The sequence below is a fragment of the Herpailurus yagouaroundi genome, unplaced genomic scaffold, assembly GCF_014898765.1.
Source record: "Herpailurus yagouaroundi ecotype Mexico unplaced genomic scaffold, PumYag 28, whole genome shotgun sequence".
In the NCBI taxonomy this organism is placed as follows: domain Eukaryota; kingdom Metazoa; phylum Chordata; class Mammalia; order Carnivora; family Felidae; genus Herpailurus; species Herpailurus yagouaroundi.
The window spans coordinates 118,312,102-118,332,175 of record NW_024412376.1 but is presented as its reverse complement, the minus strand read 5'-3'; the positions used below and the strand labels follow the sequence as shown (position 1 = coordinate 118,332,175).

The 20,074-nt window shown below is 34.0% G+C and overlaps 1 protein-coding gene across 36 annotated transcripts in view; it reads left to right on the top strand.

Annotated features, from left to right (window-relative positions):
* ADGRL3 (adhesion G protein-coupled receptor L3) overlaps positions 1 to 20,074 on the top strand; it is an 842,607-nt gene that overhangs the window by 390,037 nt on the left and 432,496 nt on the right. For all 36 annotated transcript variants that reach the window (XM_040482516.1, XM_040482575.1, XM_040482534.1 and 33 more), the window contains one exon: positions 19,125 to 19,338. In XM_040482516.1, coding sequence (XP_040338450.1) covers positions 19,125 to 19,338 — 214 coding nt within the window. The remainder of the gene's footprint in view (positions 1 to 19,124; positions 19,339 to 20,074) is intronic.

The window sequence follows — 20,074 nt, the reverse complement described above, 5'->3', positions numbered from 1 at the left end:
TTCGATACAGAGAGAGACAGAGCATGAACGGGGGAGGGGCAGAGAGAGAGGGAGACACAGAATCGGAAACAGGCTCCAGGCTCCGAGCCATCAGCCCAGAGCCTGACGCGGGGCTCGAACTCACGGACCGCGAGATCGTGACCTGGCTGAAGTCGGACGCTTAACCGACTGCGCCACCCAGGCGCCCCAAGAAATAATTTTAGATTTATGTACTTATGGTAATGTATTTATGTCTTGGAGTTGGGCAAATTTCTAGGTATTAAAATGATTCATTAAAAATAACTTTCATTTTACCTTGTAATCCTGAAATAATAATTTGGGGACTTATTAAAATCTGTAAGATATCTTTGTTCACATAAATCTTTTAGAAATAGCGTAGCAAACTTGTTTTAGACTACCTCAGTATATAATTTATTATTAATATTAGAAGGCACCTCTATATTATTTATTAAAGGTTACATCTTTTCATAGCTACTTTCTTAAGAATATTTACGACATTCTATGCCAATTAGATCAAATGTTTGAAAATCTACTTATAAATGAGCATATTCTTTTTATCATGTTTCTTTAAAAATTCTTACAAAGTGATATGGTTTGATTGAAGTAGGAAAATAAATGCAATGTATCTCTTCATTTATCCTTTTTTTGGTATGAAGTGCAGAAAGCCATTTGTGACTGTAATCATCCTTTCTGCTCTCTCCTTCAACAACTACTTGATTCAAGTAAATGTCTTTTCATAATAATACATTTTCAGCCTCCTCTACTAAGGGTTTGAGCAAGTAGAATAATATGTACATCATAGAGATCTCAGAAAAGAGATAAGAAGGCAAAATTTTATTTGAAGAAATAATAGCTGAAAACTTTCCCAATCTGGGGAAGGAAACAGAGATTCACATCTGGAAGCCACAGAGATCCACCCTGCCCCCAAAAAGTCTGCCTGAGGAGGTCCACAGACACGTAATAATCAAAATGGCAAAAAGTAGTAATTAAAAAAAAAAAAGACACACAAAGGAAACCCCATGAGACTATCAGCAGAAACTCTGCATGCCAGAAGGGAGTGGCATAATATGTTTAAAGTTCTGAAAGGGAAAAAAAAAAGATCCTGCAGACTAGAGTCCTCTATCCAGCAAGGCTGTCATTTCAGAATAGAAAGAGAAAGAGTTTCTTAGACAAACAAAATCCAAAGGAGTTTATAACCACTGAACCATCCCTGAAAGAAGTATTAAATGGGACTCTTTGAGTGGAAAGGAAAGACCATAAGGGAGAGTATTGAAAGTAAAAAACATAAAAGCAGGAAAAATAAATACTTCTACAAAAAATAAGTCAAGGGATTTATAAAATAAAAAGATGTAAAATAAGACAGCACATACCTAAAATGTTGCAGGGGAAAGGAATAAAGAAAAGGTTTAAACTTAAGCCATCAACTTAATATAGACTGATATATACAGAAGAACATGGAAAGCTACCTAATGGTAACTGCAAATCAAAAAACAGTAATAGATATTCAAAGAAAAAAAGGAGAAAGGAATCCAAATATATCACTCAAGAAGATCAATAAACCATCAAAGAGAGCAAGAGAAAAAAGATCAGAAAATCTGTAGGAACAACCACAAACCAAATAACAAAATCTCAATAAATACATATTTATCAATAATTACTTTAAATGTAAATGGACTAAATGCTCCAAACAAATAATATAGGGCGATAGAGTAGATAAAAAGAACAAGATTCCTCTATCTGTATGCTGCCTAGAAAAGGTGCATTTCAGACCTAAAGACACCTGTATATTGAAAGTGAGAGTATGGGGGCACCTGGGTGTGTCAGTTGGTTAAGGATCTGACTTCTGCTCAGGGCCTGAAATGACCATTGGTGAGTTCAAGCCCTGCATCAGGCTCTGCACTATTAGTGCCTGGGATCCTCTCTCTCTCTGTTTCTTCCCCACTTGCATACACGTTCTCTCTCTCAAAATAAATTAAAAAAAAAAAAAAGTGAGGTTATGGGGAAACATTTACCATGCAGATGGACCTCAATAGAAATCAGGTAGAAATACTTACATTAGACAAAATGGACTTTAAAATACAGACTATAACAAAAGACAAGTGCACTATATAATAATAAAGGGTACAATCTAACAAAAGGATATAACACTGTAAATATTTATGTACCCAACATGGAGGCACCCAAATACATAACACAATTAATAATAAACATAAAGGAAATAACTGATAATAATAAAATAATAGTGGACTTTAACACTCTACTTACATCTGTGGGCAGATCATTCAAACAGAAGAGCAACAAGGAAACAGTGGCTTTGAATGACCCACTGGACCAGATGGATTTAACAGATAGAACATTCTATCCTAATACAGCAGAATACTCATTTTTTTTCAAGTGCACATGGAACATTTCCCAGAATACATCACATAATAAACCTCAAATCAAGTCTCAACAAATAAAAAAAAAAAATCAAAGTCATACCATGCATTTTTCCTGACCAAAATTCTATGCAAGTAGAAATCTACCATAAGAAAAAATCTAGAAAGAGCACAAATACATAAAAGTTAAATAACATGATACTAACCAATGGGTCAACCAAGAAATTAAAGAAGAAATTAAAAATTACATGTAAACAAATGAAAATGAAAACACAACAATCCAAAACCAATGGGATGCAGCAAAAGCAGTTTTATAAGGGAAGTTTATAGCAACACAGACCTACCTCAAGAAACAAGAACAATCTCAAATAAACAACCTAACCTTACACCTAAAAGAAGTAGGAAAAAAGAACCCAAATCCAGCAGAAGGAAGGAAATATATATATTTGGAGAGAGAGAGAAAACAATGAAACCAGAACCTGCTTCTTTGTAAAGACCAACAAAATTGATAAAACTCTAGCACAATTCATTAAAAAGAGAGACAGAGAGAGAGAGAGGACTCAACAAAAATGATAACAACAAATACCATGGAAATACAAACAATTATAACAGAATATTATGAAAACCTATATGCCAACAAATTATACATCTTAAAAGAAATGGATAAATTCCTAGAAACTTATAACCTAACAAAAACCAAAGTGGGAAAAAATAGTAAATTTGAACAGACGGAATACCAGCAAAGAGTTTGACTCAGTAGTCAAAAAACTCCCCAAAAGCAAAAATCTAGGAACAGATAGCTTCACAGGCAAATTCTACCAAACATTTTAAGAGTTAATACATATTCATATCAAACTATTCCAGAAATTATAAAAGGGACAAAAACTTCCTAATTCATTCTATGAGGCCAATATCACTCTGATACCAAAACCAGATAATGACACCACAAAAAAAAAAAAAAAAAAAAAAAAAAAAAAAAAAAAAAAAAAAAAAAGAAAAAAGAAAGAAAGAACGAAAGACAACTATGGGCCAACATCTCTCATGAGTAGAGATGTGAAAATCCTGAATAAAATATTACCTAATTGAATCCACAATACATTAAAAAAAATCATACATCATGATCGAGTGGGATTTATTCCTGGTATGCAAAAGGGCGGTTCAATATTCACAAAACAATCAATGTGATCTGTCACATCAATAAGAGAAATAATAAAAACCATATGATCATTTCAATAGACACAGAACAAGTATTTGATAAAGTACTACCTCCATTTATTATAAAAACCCTCTGCAAATTATGTCTAGAGGGAACATATCTCAACATAATAAATATAAGTTTCTTGAAGACTCTCCTGTGTGGGATGCCTGGTTGGCTTAGTCAGTTAAACTCTTGGTTTTGGCCCAGGTTATGATCTCATGGTTCATGAGACTGAGCTCCACATCGGGCTCTGTGCTGACAGCATGGAGCTAGCTTGGGATTCATATTCTCTCTGTCTCTCTGTCTCTTTCTCTCAAAAAAAAAAAATGTAGGTATCACAATTTCAAATTTTAAGTTATATTACAAAGTAGAAGTAATTGAAACAGTTTGGTACTGTAATAAAAATACACATAGATTAATAGAATAGAACAGAAAACCCAGAAAGAAATCCACAATTATATGGTCAGTAACTCTTCAACAAAGGAGGACTGAATACACAATAAGAAAAAGACCGTCTCTTAAATAAATGGTATTGTCAAAACTGGACAGCCACATGCAGAAGAATGAAGCTAGACCATTTTCTTTCACCATACACAAAAATATACTAAAAATGGATTAAAGAGCTAAATGTGAGACATGAAACCATAAAAATCCTTGATGAGAACACAGGAAGTAATCTGTCTGACATTACCCATAGCAATGTTTTTCTAGAAATGTCTTCTGAGGCAAGGGGAATAAAAGGAAAAATACTACCGGGACACCTGGGTGGCTCAGTTGGTTAAGTGTTCGACTTTGGTTCAGGTCATGATCTCTCAGATAATGAGTTCAAGCCCCATGTTGGGCTCTGTGCTGACAGCTCAGAACCTGGAGCCTGCTTCAGATTCTATGTCTCCCTCTCTCTCTACCCCTTCCCTGCTAACACTGTCTCTCTTTCAAAAATAAACATTAAAAAAAATTTAAAGCAAAATACTTTTTCAAAATAAAAAGTTTCTGCACAGCAATGGAAACAATCAACAAAACTAAAAAGCAGCCTACTGAATGGGAGAAGATATTTTCAAATGACATATCTGATAAAAGGTTAGTATCCAAAAACACGTAAAGAATGGCTACAACTCAATGCCCCCAAAACAAATAATCTAATTTAAAAAACTGGAAGAAGACATGAACAGACATTTTTCCTAAGAGGACATTCAGATGGCCAACAGATGAAAAGTTGTTCAACATCACTCATCATCAGGAAAATGCAAATCAACACTACAGTGATATATTGCCTCATACCTATCAGAATGGCTAAGATAAAAAACACAGGAAGCAACAAGTAGTGTCAAGGATAGGGAGAAAAAGGAACTGTTGCACTCTTGATGGGAATGCAAACTGGTACAGCTACTGTGGAAAACAGCATAGATGTTCTTCAAAAAATTAAAAATAAAGTTCCCTTGATCCAGGAATCACACTACTGGGTATTTACCAAACAAACAAACAAACACCATAAAAAAAAAAAAACATGAATTCAAAGGGATACATGCATCCCTGTGTTTATTGTAACATTATATAAAATAGCTAAACTATAGAAGCGGGCAAAGTGTCTATTGATAGAAGAATGGATAAAGAAGAAGTGATACACACACACACACACACACACACACACACACACACACACAGAGTGGGATATTATTTAGCCATAAAAATGAATGACATCTTGTCATTTGCAACAACATAGATGGAGGTGGAGAGTATACTGCTAAGCAAAATAAGTCAGTTAGATAAAGACAAATATCATATGACCTCATTCATATGTGAAATTAAAAAAAAAAAAAACAACTAATGAGCAAAGAAAGAAAAAAGAGGGACACAAACCAAGAAACAGACTCTTAACTATAGAGAACAAAATGATGGTTACCAGAGGGAAAGTGGGTGAGGAGATAGGAGAAATAGGGGATGGGAGTTAAAGAGTACACTTATCGGGGCACCTGGGTGGCTCCGTCGGTTAAACATCCAACTTCGGCTCAGGTCATGATATCATGGTTCATGAGTTCAAGCATCGCATAGGGCTCTGTGCTGACAGCTTAGATCCTGGAGTCTGCTTAGAATTCTGTGTTTCCCGCTCTCTCTGCTCCTCTCCTACTCATGCTCTGTGTCTCGCTCTCCTTCAAAAATAAAAAAAAAAGAAATAAAAATAAACATAAACCATTAAAGAGTACACTTAATGGATTAAAAAATTAAAGAAAAAGAGTTTGAGCAAGACTTAATGATGTAATTCATTTTGAATAACAGAGCATTATGAGATTTTGAACTTGTGCTTTAGTAATTTTGAAAATTATCTTGTTAAAATCATTTTGGACACTCTGAACTTTCTTAGGTACACCAGAGACAGACATATCGTTCAAGCTAGCATTTGGTGACACTGCTATTTTCTCTCAGAGTATCATATTTTGTTCTATTTCTCCATCATGGTTCGCATGGTTATTTGGGGACTTAATTATTTGTGTATTTATTTAATGTTTATCCCTTGCCCCATCTATATGGCAAATTCCATGAGGTCATGAATCAATGTTTTATTGACCATTGAATACCCACAACCTGGAACAGTGTCTGACACTGTCCTAGTGCCCAATTTATGTCTGTTGAATGAGTAAATGAAGTTAATCATTGATGTGGAGAATTGATATTGATCATTGAGGCATAACAGAATGTGTTTCTCAACCATCACTTTGAAAATGCCTGTTTAGTTCACAATTTATTTGTCTAATGATTTGAGGAAACATTGGGGAGGATGTTTGTAACTTTGACTTTAACCTATTTCAGGAAACTTGCTTTTGTCCCTGAAAATGTATTCTATGAAGAGTTTTTATTAAATTTTTTTTGTATGTGGGAAAATATGCTTTACAAACCTCAATGGTATATTTTGTGGTTGAGATGAACAAATATACAAGTGTGCTCTGTATGCCCTATGTCATTTCATGACAGTTTTCTTACGGATACAAATAATCCTTGGTCTAGCTTTTATCACGTATTTCCTGTGATTTTTTTTTTTTTTTCAAATGTGGTTTGGAAGTCAGTTTATAAGGCTTTAGAATCTTAAGTGTGTGAGCTGCTTTTCTGCCTTTCAGGATATTTGTGTTGTTTTTATGGTTGTTAAAAAGAAGATAAAAATGTGTGTATCCAGAGTGTTTCTGGTGGCTTTGCCTCAAAATGGTGGCAGGTGAGAATTCATTTTTGAACTAGCCCAAAGAGATTTCACTTTCACTTAAAAGATCTTCACTTATTGTCCAGAATTATCTAGTTTGTGCTGTTTTTGTTTGTTTGTTTGTTTGTTGTTTTGTTTTGTTTGTTTTGCCTAGCATCTGTAGTTTCATTCTGGCTAGGCTTTTTCTCATCCTGTTTTCTTTCTGTTTTGGATAGAAAATTGTCATCGGTGTTTATGAAAAAAAAAATTAGCAGGCTACCCTTCCTATCCCACAGTTTGAGTATTTGGCAAGGATCTGGACGAGAGATTGGGTTGGTTAATACATTTCCTCATTTACTGATATTATTAAATATTTAGAGATTCCCAGTCTTTAAGACAGGATTTACTTTTACTATTCAGTGTGAGTCAACTTCTTAATGAAAATCTATTTGCTTGAAAACATTGCTAATAAATATTTTCACTGGCAATAAAATAAAGGATAAACATTTCATTCTGTAAGCAGCACAGTTAATTTTCAAATACTTATTCCCAACAAATACATTCCAGTGGCATGAATGTAACTTTTAGCTGCTCTAAACAGATGATCCAGATCTTTGGTTAGAAAATGTAACAGTGTTGAGCTAACAGATTTGGTCAGGATCTTTATGGCTAGGTATAATGTTCTACTTCCAGGTGGACTGCATAGGTACTAACAGTTCAACACTGGGTGAGTGGATATAATAAATAAATAAATAAATAAATAAATAAATAAATAAATAAATAAAAGCTGTTATAGAGCTGTGGGTGAATGATTTACATAAAAACTGTTGTATGTTTTTCAGTGTTGAAGATTACCCAAGAGGTTATTACCAGGGCTCTTCTGCAGAAGATTTATGCTGCTGTGTTAGAAAGAAATGCCTTAGTATTACTCCTCTTTAGGATAAAACAAAAAATTATAAGCTACTGAAATCTCTATCCTTTCGGGTGAATTGTGTGTGGTGGGATGGGGAGGAGGGAGCCAATGGAAGTGCTGCCTATGTATTTCTGAATGGTGTGTGCTGTGACCTAGAGCATTTATTCACTGTTTAGGAATTCTTTCCTTCAGAATTAAATTTTGCTCCGTTTTAATCTGTGACATCACTGTTCATTCAAAATTTTATGTTTACCCTTCACTAAATTTCTTACGCATTTCTTCTGTCAGAATCTGTATGACTACAGATTTCCTTGGTTGTAATATAAGAATAACATGAACTTTGGGGTGCCTGACTGGCTCAGTCAGTTAAGTGTCCGACCTCAGCTCCTGTCATGATCTCACAGTTCGTGGGTTTGAGTCCCGTGTCAGGCTCTGTGCTAACAGCTCAGAGCCTGGAGCCTGCTTCGGATTCTGTGTTTCCGTCTGTCTTTGCCTCACCCCGGCTCTCTCTCTGTCTCTCAAAAATAAATAAACATAAAAAAATAAAAAATAATAAGATAAACTTTAGGTTTGTTGACTTGAAATAAAGAACATTACTTATTTATATGCTGCAGTGAAAGTAAAATACTACATTTGAAAATTAATGCCACATTTTAAAATTAAGTAATGATTTTCTATCTTACTGCAGTTTTTACACAAAGAAATTTTCATATTAATTTTTGTGATATAATATCAAAGTGTTAGGAAAGAATTTCTTAGAATTGTCAGAATAGTAATAGTAATAATATGCTATTATGTTTTATGCTATTTAAAATAAAACAAACAAAAAACCTTGCTAGGCACAATAAATAGAATATTTACATTTTATATTCAGGAATTAGACTTCATGTCACTAAAACAGTGAGAATCTGTGAACTTTGTATTACTGATTATTAGGGTGATATTCTCATATTGCCTTATGTGTTTCCTAGGAGAAGCCCCCTTCCTTTGTTTTCTCTGTGTGGCACACAAGGAGAGTCATTGCATCTGTTACCTACATAAGTTTCTAGCCCATCCCTCCCATCCTTACCATTTTTGGCTAAGCTGCAGTTTCCTCGTGTACTAAATAGGGATGATAATATTGCCAAGCCTTTATTGTTTGGTTTTGAAATGCAATGATACTTTTAAAGCACCAGCACATGGAAAGCACTGGATAAATGTCAGCAATTATCATCATCATCTCACCCTCATCACAACATCTTCCTCATTAATTGCACACTCTGTTATCTCTCTTTCTACTATCTGGTATCTTTTACTGTTTGAATAATCTATTGGCTAATGCTTTTTAAGATTAATTATATTAATATAGTTATGATATCATATTACACTGTAATCTAACACTGCTCTATATAATTTGGACTGTATTCTGAATCTGATTTTAATGCTCTTTCTGATTTGACCACTGCTTAGTTCTGCCATCTGCTTCTGATTCCCTTGTGAATGTATCTTCTTTCTAACCCAGCTTTATTGATATATAATTGACATATAATATTGTGTAAGTTTAAAGTGTATAGTGCATTGACTGATGTACTTACGTGTGTAAAATGATTACCACAATAGGATTAGTTAATATCTTCATCTCCTCACATAATTGCCATTTATTTTTCTGGTAAGAACATTTAAAATCTACCCCAGCAACCTTTAAGTCATAATACGGAATTGTGAACTATCTATAATCACTGTGTTGTACACTAGATCCTAAGAAGTTACTCATCTTAAGATTGGACGCTTATGGATTTTGACCTCCGTCCTCCTATTTCCTTCATTCCCAGCCTCTGGCAACCACTGTTCACTTCCCTGTTTCTATGAGTTTGGCTTTCTTAGATTTCACATATAAGTGTGATCTTTGTCTTTTTTCTGTCTGACTTATTTCACTTAGCACAGTATACTCAAGATCTATCCATGTTATCACACATGGAGGGATTTCCTTCTTTTACATGACTGAATAATAATTCATTATGTATGTATATATGCCACACCTTCTTTATCCATCTGTCCATCAGTGGACACTTAGATTGTTTTCATGTATTGGCTATTGAGAATAATGCTGCAATGAACAAGGAGGTGCAGATCTTTGTTTGAAATCCTCTCAGAACTCTGAATACCTCTTTCTTTACTCAGAATTTTGATCTGGATGGAATATTTTGTTATTTCTCCTCCTGTATTCACATATTGTTTCATCTTTAATGTCCGACTCAAGTTTGCTGCCTTCAAGAAATCTTTTTTAAGCACCCAAGCACATACTTACATTCCGTTATTTTTTAATGGGTTCTACGTAATTCATTGTGCTTTATGATGTTTTAAGCCTTGCATAGGTATGTGCATTCTCTAACTACAAGCTTCTGGAGTTCTCTGGAGACACTTAGGAAGATTCTCAGTACTTTTGCTCTAAATCCTCTGCCCATCTGTCCTCCTTGCTCCAGACTTTTACTCTTCTGGTCTTAGTGTCATTATCCTGTAACCTTTGTTTTTAGTAATCATGGATACCATCTCTTGGTTTTTGTGACTTGCCACACTCACATTGTTATCTGTGTTTTCCAGATTGTTTTCCAACCATATTGATGAATAAAATTTCTGAAACTATAACATTTTATATATCACAATTATCCATATATATGGACCCATATTTAGGGGTATTATATGTGTGTATATGTTATATATATATATATATATATATATATATATATATGTATAGACATGTGTGTATAGACATGTGTGTATAGACATATGTATATAGACATATATAAAGATATACATACAAAGATATAGATGTATATAAAGATATAGATATATAAAGATACACATATATACACACATATATATTATATTTTATTATATTACATTATATTCTAATATATAATATTAGTATGAAGAGATTTATTGTGAGGGATTGGCTCATGTAATTATGGAGGCTGAGAAGCCCCGCGTGATTTAGTGTTTGCAAGCTAGAGGCACAGAAAAGCCAGTGGCATAATTCCAGTCCAACTTGTAGGCTTGAGAACCAGGGAAAGCAGTGGTGTAAGTCTCAGTCTGAGTTCAGACGCCTGAATCTGGAGAGCCACTAAGTGTGCATCCTGGTCTATGTCTAAAGGCCTGAGAACCAGAAGCATCGATGTCAGAGGGTTGGAGAACATGGATATACCAGTTCAAGCAGAGAACAAATTCATACTTCTTCTGCTTTTTTGTTCTATTTGAGCCCTCAGAAGATTAGATGATAATCCACCTAAATTGGTAAGGGTGATCTTCTTTATTAACATACTTTATCAAATGCTCTTTTCCAGAGACATCCTCACAGACACACCCAGAAATGATCTGTTACCAGTTACCTGGGCATCTTGTAGCCTAGTCAAGTTGACACATAAAATTAACCATCACACACGTGAATTTTCATCATTTTCTTGATTTTATGTGATAACTCTGAAGCTCCTTCTACCAGATTTTTGGAATCCCATTCTGTGCAGAACCACTCCTTGGTCTGAGATAATCCCCAGTGTGGAGGAAGAATTTAAACAACACCCATGCCTGATGGTTAATAACTCCCAGCGGCCACATTGTAGGTGATCAGTATGCATTGAGAATTACATTAGCATATCTTCTTTATTTTTTTTAATTGTGTAATTCTTTTCACTGAGTTTTTATTTATCTTGAAATTATAAATTGTACTCTTAAAACGTATTGAACAGCCAGTTTTGAGTTTTTAACATTCAGAAAAAGATTGGAATAATTGGTATAGGTGAAATTTGACACAGTTTTAGAAATTTTATGCCTCATGAATATAATTGGAAGATAGTGTGGAATATAATTTTATTGAATGTTGAAAAGTCATAACAAGTAGATACGAATTCATTTATTCAAACAGTTGCTAAATTTTTAGACATTCTCTGTGTGGACAATTTCACTTGAAGACCACGATTTTGTATATGTATCCTCAAAAAGCACAATTAATGTTACCCTCATGCTAAAGCTCCTTAAGTCAAAAGAATAGCTTGACATTCATTAACTGTTTTATAATATTCCACTCAGTAGTACTTTTTTTTCATGTAATTTCAGAAATTTTAAATTTCATGTTTTTTGGGGGGTTTGTTGATTTATTTATTTTATTTATTTTGCTTTGTTTTGTATTTTCCATTCAGACCATAATTGCCTTTGGTTATTTCTTTAGTTCGTTTTTAATTAGTTTTGTTTATTTATTTTTGAGAGAGAGAGAGAGAAAGTGAGCAGGGGAGGGGCAGAGAGACAGGGAGACACAGAATCTGAAGCAGGCTCTGGGTTCTGAGCTGTCAGCATTGAGCCAAAGTCAGATGCTTAACTGACTGAGCCACCTAGGCACCCCAGGTTATTTCTTCAGTTTTAATTGTCACTGTGAAACACTTAATTAAATACTATAATATTTAAATGATATGTGTTTTTTGCTGAAATAAATATGTTGAAATTCAGTGTATTCGAAATATATATTGTAGTGGAGATATATATTTTATATATATATATAATATATATATGATATCTTCTTTATCCATTGATCAGTCGATAGACATTTGGGCTCTTTCCATAATTTGGCTATTGTTAATTATGCTGCTATCAACATTCTGCCCCTGCTGCGAATCAGTATTTTTGTATTCTTTGGATAAATACCTAATACTACAATTGGGTCATAGGGTCGTTCTATTTTTAACTTTTTGAGACACCTCTATACTGTTTTTCAGAGTGACTGTACCAGTTTGCATTCCCACCAACAGTGTACGAGGGTTCCCCTTTCGCCACATCCTTGCCAACAGCAGATGTACTTTTAAAGAAAGTACATGATAGGTTGATATTTCATTGGGTTTCAAATGTTTTTTTTTTTTGCTGCCAAATATTTCAGACTTGACTTTCAGAGCACATTTTTTAAAACTTGGATAAGTGTGCTGGCATGTAAAATGGTACAGAGAAAATACACATACTTAAGAAAATTATGTCATAGGTTCTCTTGAAACTTAAAATTGGACGTATTTGCTTTGGGGCAGCATGTAAGTAATGACGTTTTATTTTTGTTTTTTTTTAAGTCATTGGTGATAAGTAGAAACTAACCCACTTTCAGATAGTTGTTTCCCTCTCCATAATTAAGAAACACCTTTAAAATCATTAACTGTGATTTACAAATAGTTTTACTTTTTTTCTTATAAGAGACCGATCTCTTTCCTTTTTTAAAGTTTTCAAAAGAGCTCCCCCCACCCCATGATTATTGACATACAGGGGAAAAAATGTTCTTAGCACCTAGTAATAATCATTTTTAAGTGCTGAAAACTGTATGTGTGTGTATACACATTTATTTGTATATTTTTTTCATATAAATTAAATTATAAATAAAATTATATATGTATATATATTTAATCTGGTGGTCTAAGTGATCATTTGAGCAAAGGGATGGTAATATTAGACTTTCTGTGTGGGTCATTCATCATATTTTTCTTTTATTGATTTGATAATTCTTCAATATCTGTCTACTGGTTTCAGGGTCCACCTTTTAAACATTTCTTCAGTGGCTTGAAACAATAAGCATTTAGCATCTGCTCTGGTTTTTTAGGTTAGGAATATGGGAGTAGTTTACTTAGTTGATTCTGGCTCAGTGTCTCTCATAGAGTTGTATTTCCTCAAAAACAGGATTTCTGGTATTTGGAGGACCAACCTGCCTTGCTTGGCTGTCCTCTCCATTGACCTCTCCATCGGGCTGGTCCAGTGTTCTCAAGATGTGGTGACTGGCTTTGCACAAAATGAGTGATCAAGAGAGAGCCTCAGGCTGCAGTATCTTGTTAATGAACTACTTTTGGAAATCACACACTCATTTCTACCACATTATGTCCATTAGAAGTGAGTGCCTAAGTAGTGTCTTTTCAAATGAAAAGGGAATAAAAATGGAGAACTGTCAAAGAATTGTAAACATATTTGAAAACTGCCATATGGACCTCTTTAAGAAAATCTGTATTTCCCTCCCTAGGTTATTTTATCTACTGCTCTGATTTCAGATACTACCTTACAATTTTCAAATTTATAAAGATCTCCTTTCTGAGTCATTAACCTGTATTCAACTTCCTACCAGATTCTGTTCATGACACGATAATCTAGCCATTTGCTTATGCATGGTAGTTATTTTTGTTACCCTCCCTTTTATTCTTCTTGTTCAGCCAATCACCAAATCATGCAGTTTTCTTTTTGTTCCTAAATATAGATCAAATATGTTCTCTGTCATTATTCATTGAAAGCAATCATCTTGTCCTTACTGCCACAAAATAGCCTTCTATTTTGCATTCTCTTATCCATTCTTAAAAAAAATTATTTGGTAGATTTAATTCTATTTCAATACACAGGATTTGGGTTAAACAAAGCACAAAGGTAAAGGAATGGAAGATAAACACAAACATAAGCTGTTTTGCTAATATTTTTATATTCATAACAAACATATAGAGCAGGCTGAAGATTTCAGTCTCTGCTAAATGCAGATTAGGCTACAGGCTTTATTTTTTTGAATGGGTTCTTAAGTATGTGGAATAATTCATGGAAAATCCAACCAGATTTAAATAGGGCATTGAAGACTTGACCTGGGGAAATGCACACGTGCTTGTGCACGCATGCACATGCAAACACACACGCACACACACACACACACACACACACACACACACAGATTCATCTGTCCTACAAGTAAGTTTCCTTATCCTCCAAGCAGTGGTAGGTAAGTGGTAGGCAGCTTAGTCTGTTTAATCAGATTCTTCCTTGAATAGATCCACAGAGCCTCTCTCTGTGGGACTCTTCTCCTCCTTAGTGGCTATGGATATTCCAACTTCTGCAGCCATCCCCTTCTTCTCTATAGCTACCCAGTACACCACTTCATGTCCTTACCATAATTTTAGCCTGTATTCTACTTCTGAACCCAATTAATAGTTGAAAAATTTTTATGTTATTCTGACTTCTTAAATTCACCACATTTAAAACATAGTTAATTACACCGGGTTATGCTCTCACTCAACTAACTGGCTGCTTGCCTCTGTGTCTGTGTTTAGCCTTATTCTTATTGACAGATATCCTGTGCCCTAAAATCCTATGTCTCAAGTAACATTCCCTTCTTTGAAAGCTCGCCTCTAAAACCCTAAGGTTCTCCTAGCAGGTCTCTGAGCCCCGTACTTGGTTGGGATCCATAAAGAATCTTTTGACTAGTATTTGGCCACCAGCTTTTTCTCTCTGCCTTCACCTCCACCTCCCGTCCCTAGACTGGTGTCTTTGTTATTACCATCCACAGTTCACCAAGGACTTAGGGCATTTTGAGTCAAAGGTCACCAAGAGGGCTTAACAGTTGAAGAGAGAGGCCAAAGAGAGAAAGAAGAGGTTTCAACAACAGAGTGCTTGAGGCCTCAGAAAAACAAAACATGAAAGTAGTTTGTGCTGCAAACAAGTGAGCAAGAAGAGGGGGTTTCTACTCTTGTTATTTAATCCCTGGCCAGGAGCACTTTTCATTAGGTGTGTGTTTGCCATGGAACGCGGGCAGTTGCTGAGTTTCTGGCCATCTTAGAGGAGAAGATTAATTTCATCCATGACTCCTTAGTTCTGTGGTCAGTGGGTAGTTCCATAGTATATACTACATAGTACCCGGTTATCAGATTTTACATCTGAAATTTTTCCAGTTTATTCAGCTAATACCTATTACACATCAAATTATAATACTCTATTTTTTGGTATAACAGATTAACAAATGGAATAAAAGTGAGAAGGAGTTCTAGAATATGCCTTCTTTGCCTCACATTATTTTTCCACAGCCACTTCACAATGCCCCATGTAACATTACTCTGATACAGTATGTAATAGATGATTTCACGGACTCTCCTGCATTTGAATTGTTGACATTTTCCATGTCTTAATCTTTAGGGAAAATCTGTCTCTTGTTAGCACGGTAACTGAATGGTTAAAAAACAAGAAACAACACAACTTTTAACTTAAAGCATATTTTTCCCCCATTGGACTTTCGTTGCTGATTAAAGCATTTAGCAACATAATTAAAAGTAATTTAAATAGCTAATTAGATAATGTTATAGTTTCCAGTAATACATTCCTTTAAACAAAGCATCCATCATTTAGGAGTGCAGTTTATCACTAGGTTACTGATACAAATGCAATTATATGTTAAATGGAAGAAAGCATCCACAAATCAACTCTGGCTCTCTGGAAAAAATGCCATATATATATATATCACTTTTGCATAATTCTTACAGGGTCAAAAGAGATACATGGAAAATCTTGGCCTCCACATTTTAGTTGACTTTGCAACTGTCTAGTGTCTGGTTCTAAATCATATTTTTGACAGTTGAGAACCAGAATAAAGCTATGTCTACATACACATGTTTTGACAAAAATTGATGAATTTAATTAACCAAATTGTCCACTTAGTCAAACAGATGCTTTGACTGTATGATTTGCTTATTTGTTTTGTTTCCTTGTTAAATTAGCTTGTTTTTTTTTTTTAACTTAATTTAACTTAATTGTTTAAGTTAAAATATAGCCAGATCAATTCAATGTTTGGAAGCAGTTTCAATGGTATTTTTTAAATAGTTATACTGAAGTTAAGAAACAAATTGCCTTTTAGCAAATACTAAAAAATTTACTGGAAATTCTGATTTCAAAACGTTTTATTAAAAACAAAAAATAAAAACACCAAAGAAACAAAAACAACCTCTATGATCCCATTTAAATTGACCAAATCAGGAAACTGGATTGCCAAATTGGAATATTTTTATCATTCAATGATTCCATTACTTAAAATACTAAGTACAGTAATGAAAATATCTTTATCATTAAAAATAGAATCTCGGGGCGCGTGGGTGGCGCAGTCGGTTAAGCGTCCGACTTCAGCCAGGTCACCATCTCGCGGTCCGTGAGTTCGAGCCCCGCGTCGGGCTCTGGGCTGATGGCTCGGAGCCTGGAGCCTGTTTCCGATTCTGTGTCTCCCTCTCTCTCTGCCCCTCCCCCGTTCATGCTCTGTCTCTCTCTGTCCCAAAAATAAATAAACGTTGAAAAAAAAATTAAAAAAAAAATAGAATCTCATTATTAAAAAGGACTTCATGTTTTAACAGCCATCTAATTTCAGAGTGATAGATAAACAAGGATATTTTATTTTAGAAACAATTGAAATGCATTGTCTCTCTATTGTGGGAATACCCTGTCAAAATTTTGGCTCAAGACCAAATGTTAAAAATAATGTTACAACCAACCTCTAATTATGTTAACTCTCCCATGAATGCTGTGGATGTGCTAGATTCTTGTGTGTGTGTGTGTGTGTGTGTGTGTGTGTGCGCGCGCGCGTGAGAGAGAGAGAGAGAGAGAGAGAGAGAGAGGACACAAAGGAGATGTTGAATGACAACCAGAATGGAATTACCTGTGTGTGCTTCTTGAGAACTTTAAGTGACCTGCTCACAAGTTATACATGGGGTGTATGGTACAGTTATAGCTTTTCCAAAACTTTATAGAAATGAGGTAAAAACTAATGTCATTCTCAATTTTGAAATAATAGTTATGGTTTCACAAGCCAAATATTTCCTCTAAGTTTCAAGTGAAAATATTTATAGAATAAAATTTCTCTCTTACCCACCTCTACTCTATTTTCACTTCCTTGTTCCTCTCCTCCCTTCCTTTCCTTTCACATTTCATGCTTAGTAAGAGAGCCACGATAAAAGTTGCATATATTTATTTAAATACATATTTTTATATATGTACACATTAGTGAATTAATAAAATATAATGCATATTTATACTTCCAATTTATTTCCATAATTAAATCTCTTATGTAGAAATCAACTTATTAGATAGTTGGTAAACACTTAATTGAGAATTTCAATTCTATGCTTTTAAAAGAAAACCTGAGTTATTACAATTAAACATTTGACTTTCTTCCAATAATATACTGATTATGTTCACAATCTGGGAGTGGGAAACTTAAACTTGACATGAAAAGATGGGTAACTCCCTGTATAAAGATGAAATATGTTCAGCAAACATCTAAAATCAAACAACAAACTAAAAGAACATATTTGCCACCAATATAAAGGATATTTTTAAAATTTTCTTGCTATAAAAAGAACTTTTACAATAGCAAACCATGTATAAATATAAGCAAACAATTCATAAATAAAAGGAATACGAAGGATTGATAAACATGAAAATATGTTTCATTGTACAAATAGAATACTGAAAAAATTTAAAAAGGACACTGTATCATTCTTTGTCTATGGCATCGGCAAAATTTAAGGGATTTGGTAATATGTAATTTTGAAATGAAAAGTGATCCTGGTAGAGCTGTGCATATTTATTAAGTTTTTTGGATATCTAGTTGTTGACATTTGCCAAACTTGAAATGTATTTCCCTCTTGATCCACCAATTTCATTTATGGTATAAAAATATACTATAAAATATATTGGGATAACTATATTTTTTTCTAAAATACTATAGCTAAGGTATACAGATATGTTTATGCTTTTTTGCAGTATTATGACTAAAACATTCGAACATTCCCAAATGCCCATCAACATAAGATCAATTGTATAATGTTTATAGGTATATATAATGCAGCCATTAAAACTGAGGGCTACAATACACAGATGAAAAGAGATATCCATTAAATTAATAAATAGATAAAGGTATCAGACAACATGTGTAGTGTGTTATACCTGAATAAAATGTAAAAAGGAGTAGGAGGAACCTTACAATGTCTATTTGTTTTTTCTGTAGAAAATTCTAGTAGGAGAGTCATCACAGTTCTAACTGGTTATCTCTTGACAGTGGTGGTGGGGGCTTGGGAAAGTGTGTGGAGGGAGCTGAAGGAAAATTTATTTTTTCTCCATACACATCTCTATTTTCTTGTAGAACACTTATTATCCCTACAATTAAATCATAAAGTGCACTGACTATGTTAATTATTACTGAAAAATGAAAACTGTCTTAAAGTTGAAATAGAATACTTAAGACGATATGACTCAACAAAAATGCAATTTTGGGGTAATACTTTCTATAAAATAAAACAAAACACATGCATGTTACCCCTGAGATTTACCTGAGAATCTTTCTCTACAAACTGGATAATATTTTTGAGTGGGGGAGAGGGGGGTAATATTTGTTTATAGTCTTTATTTCATATAACAGCCAAAATTTTAGAAAATCCAGAGGGTTTTTTTTCCCCATGTATACGAAAACTGTATTAGATAGTATTTTTAAGAAATATCTGTTATTCTTAGATTTTTAAAAATAAAGTTATTGAAGTGAGAAATATTCTATTTTAGTTAAAATTGTTAATTGCGCCCAGTTTGTGTTTTTGGTGTTAGTTTATCTCAAACACTGGATAGGCAAACACGTGTACTTCTCCTTTGTGCATAATAAAGACGACTTACATTTCTTCTTCCTCCTTCCTGTAGCTTTCAGCCGTGCCCCAATTCCGATGGCTGTGGTCCGCAGAGAGCTCTCCTGTGAGAGCTACCCCATTGAGCTCCGCTGTCCAGGAACAGATGTCATCATGATAGAAAGTGCCAACTATGGGAGGACTGATGACAAAATTTGTGACTCTGACCCTGCTCAGATGGAGAATATACGATGCTATCTGCCAGATGCCTATAAGATTATGTCCCAAAGGTATGATACTTCTAATAATCTTTTTCTTGGATGCATTTAATGTAAACTCTCAGCCTGCATCTGTGTGACCTATTGACCTTAAGTAAGAACACAAATAGTATGTGTGTTTTAGAATCATTTGAACTACTTTTTCCATATCAAATTAGTTCCCCATATTACTAAAATGCTAGTATTAGAAATTGCAAATGGCATTTGGATGTTATTAAAATTTATTAGATTAGTTATTAAGTTGCCTGGTCTACTCTGAGTGCTTTGGAACTGGGATGATTAGATGAGAAACTAAATTTATTTTTCACAGTTTTCAAAAACAGACTTTTATGTAATTTTCTCTAGAAGCTACAGAAAAATTATTTTAATGCTAATAAATATTTCCTTTCAGTGTAGGAAAAAGAATAAAAATTAATAAGCAACTTTTATAGCCATTAATCAAAATGTAGTAAAAGGCCATTGATTCATGACTTTTTTGGCCTTGAAAACAATGAAAAATTACTTCTTTATTATTTAGTTTACGTAATTCATTTAAACGAATCAAAATATTACCATATTCAAATAAGGTAAGTTAAGGTATCATACAATATCACTGGAAAAGGAAAAGAAGGTCTTCAATTCTGCAGAGACTGGTCAATAGGAATCCATACTGTAAAAGGTTTAAATTATACTAAAATTATTTGATAAATTGGCTAAATATTTCATATCTTACAAATAGTTGTTCACTATTACTATGATTTCTCAGAAA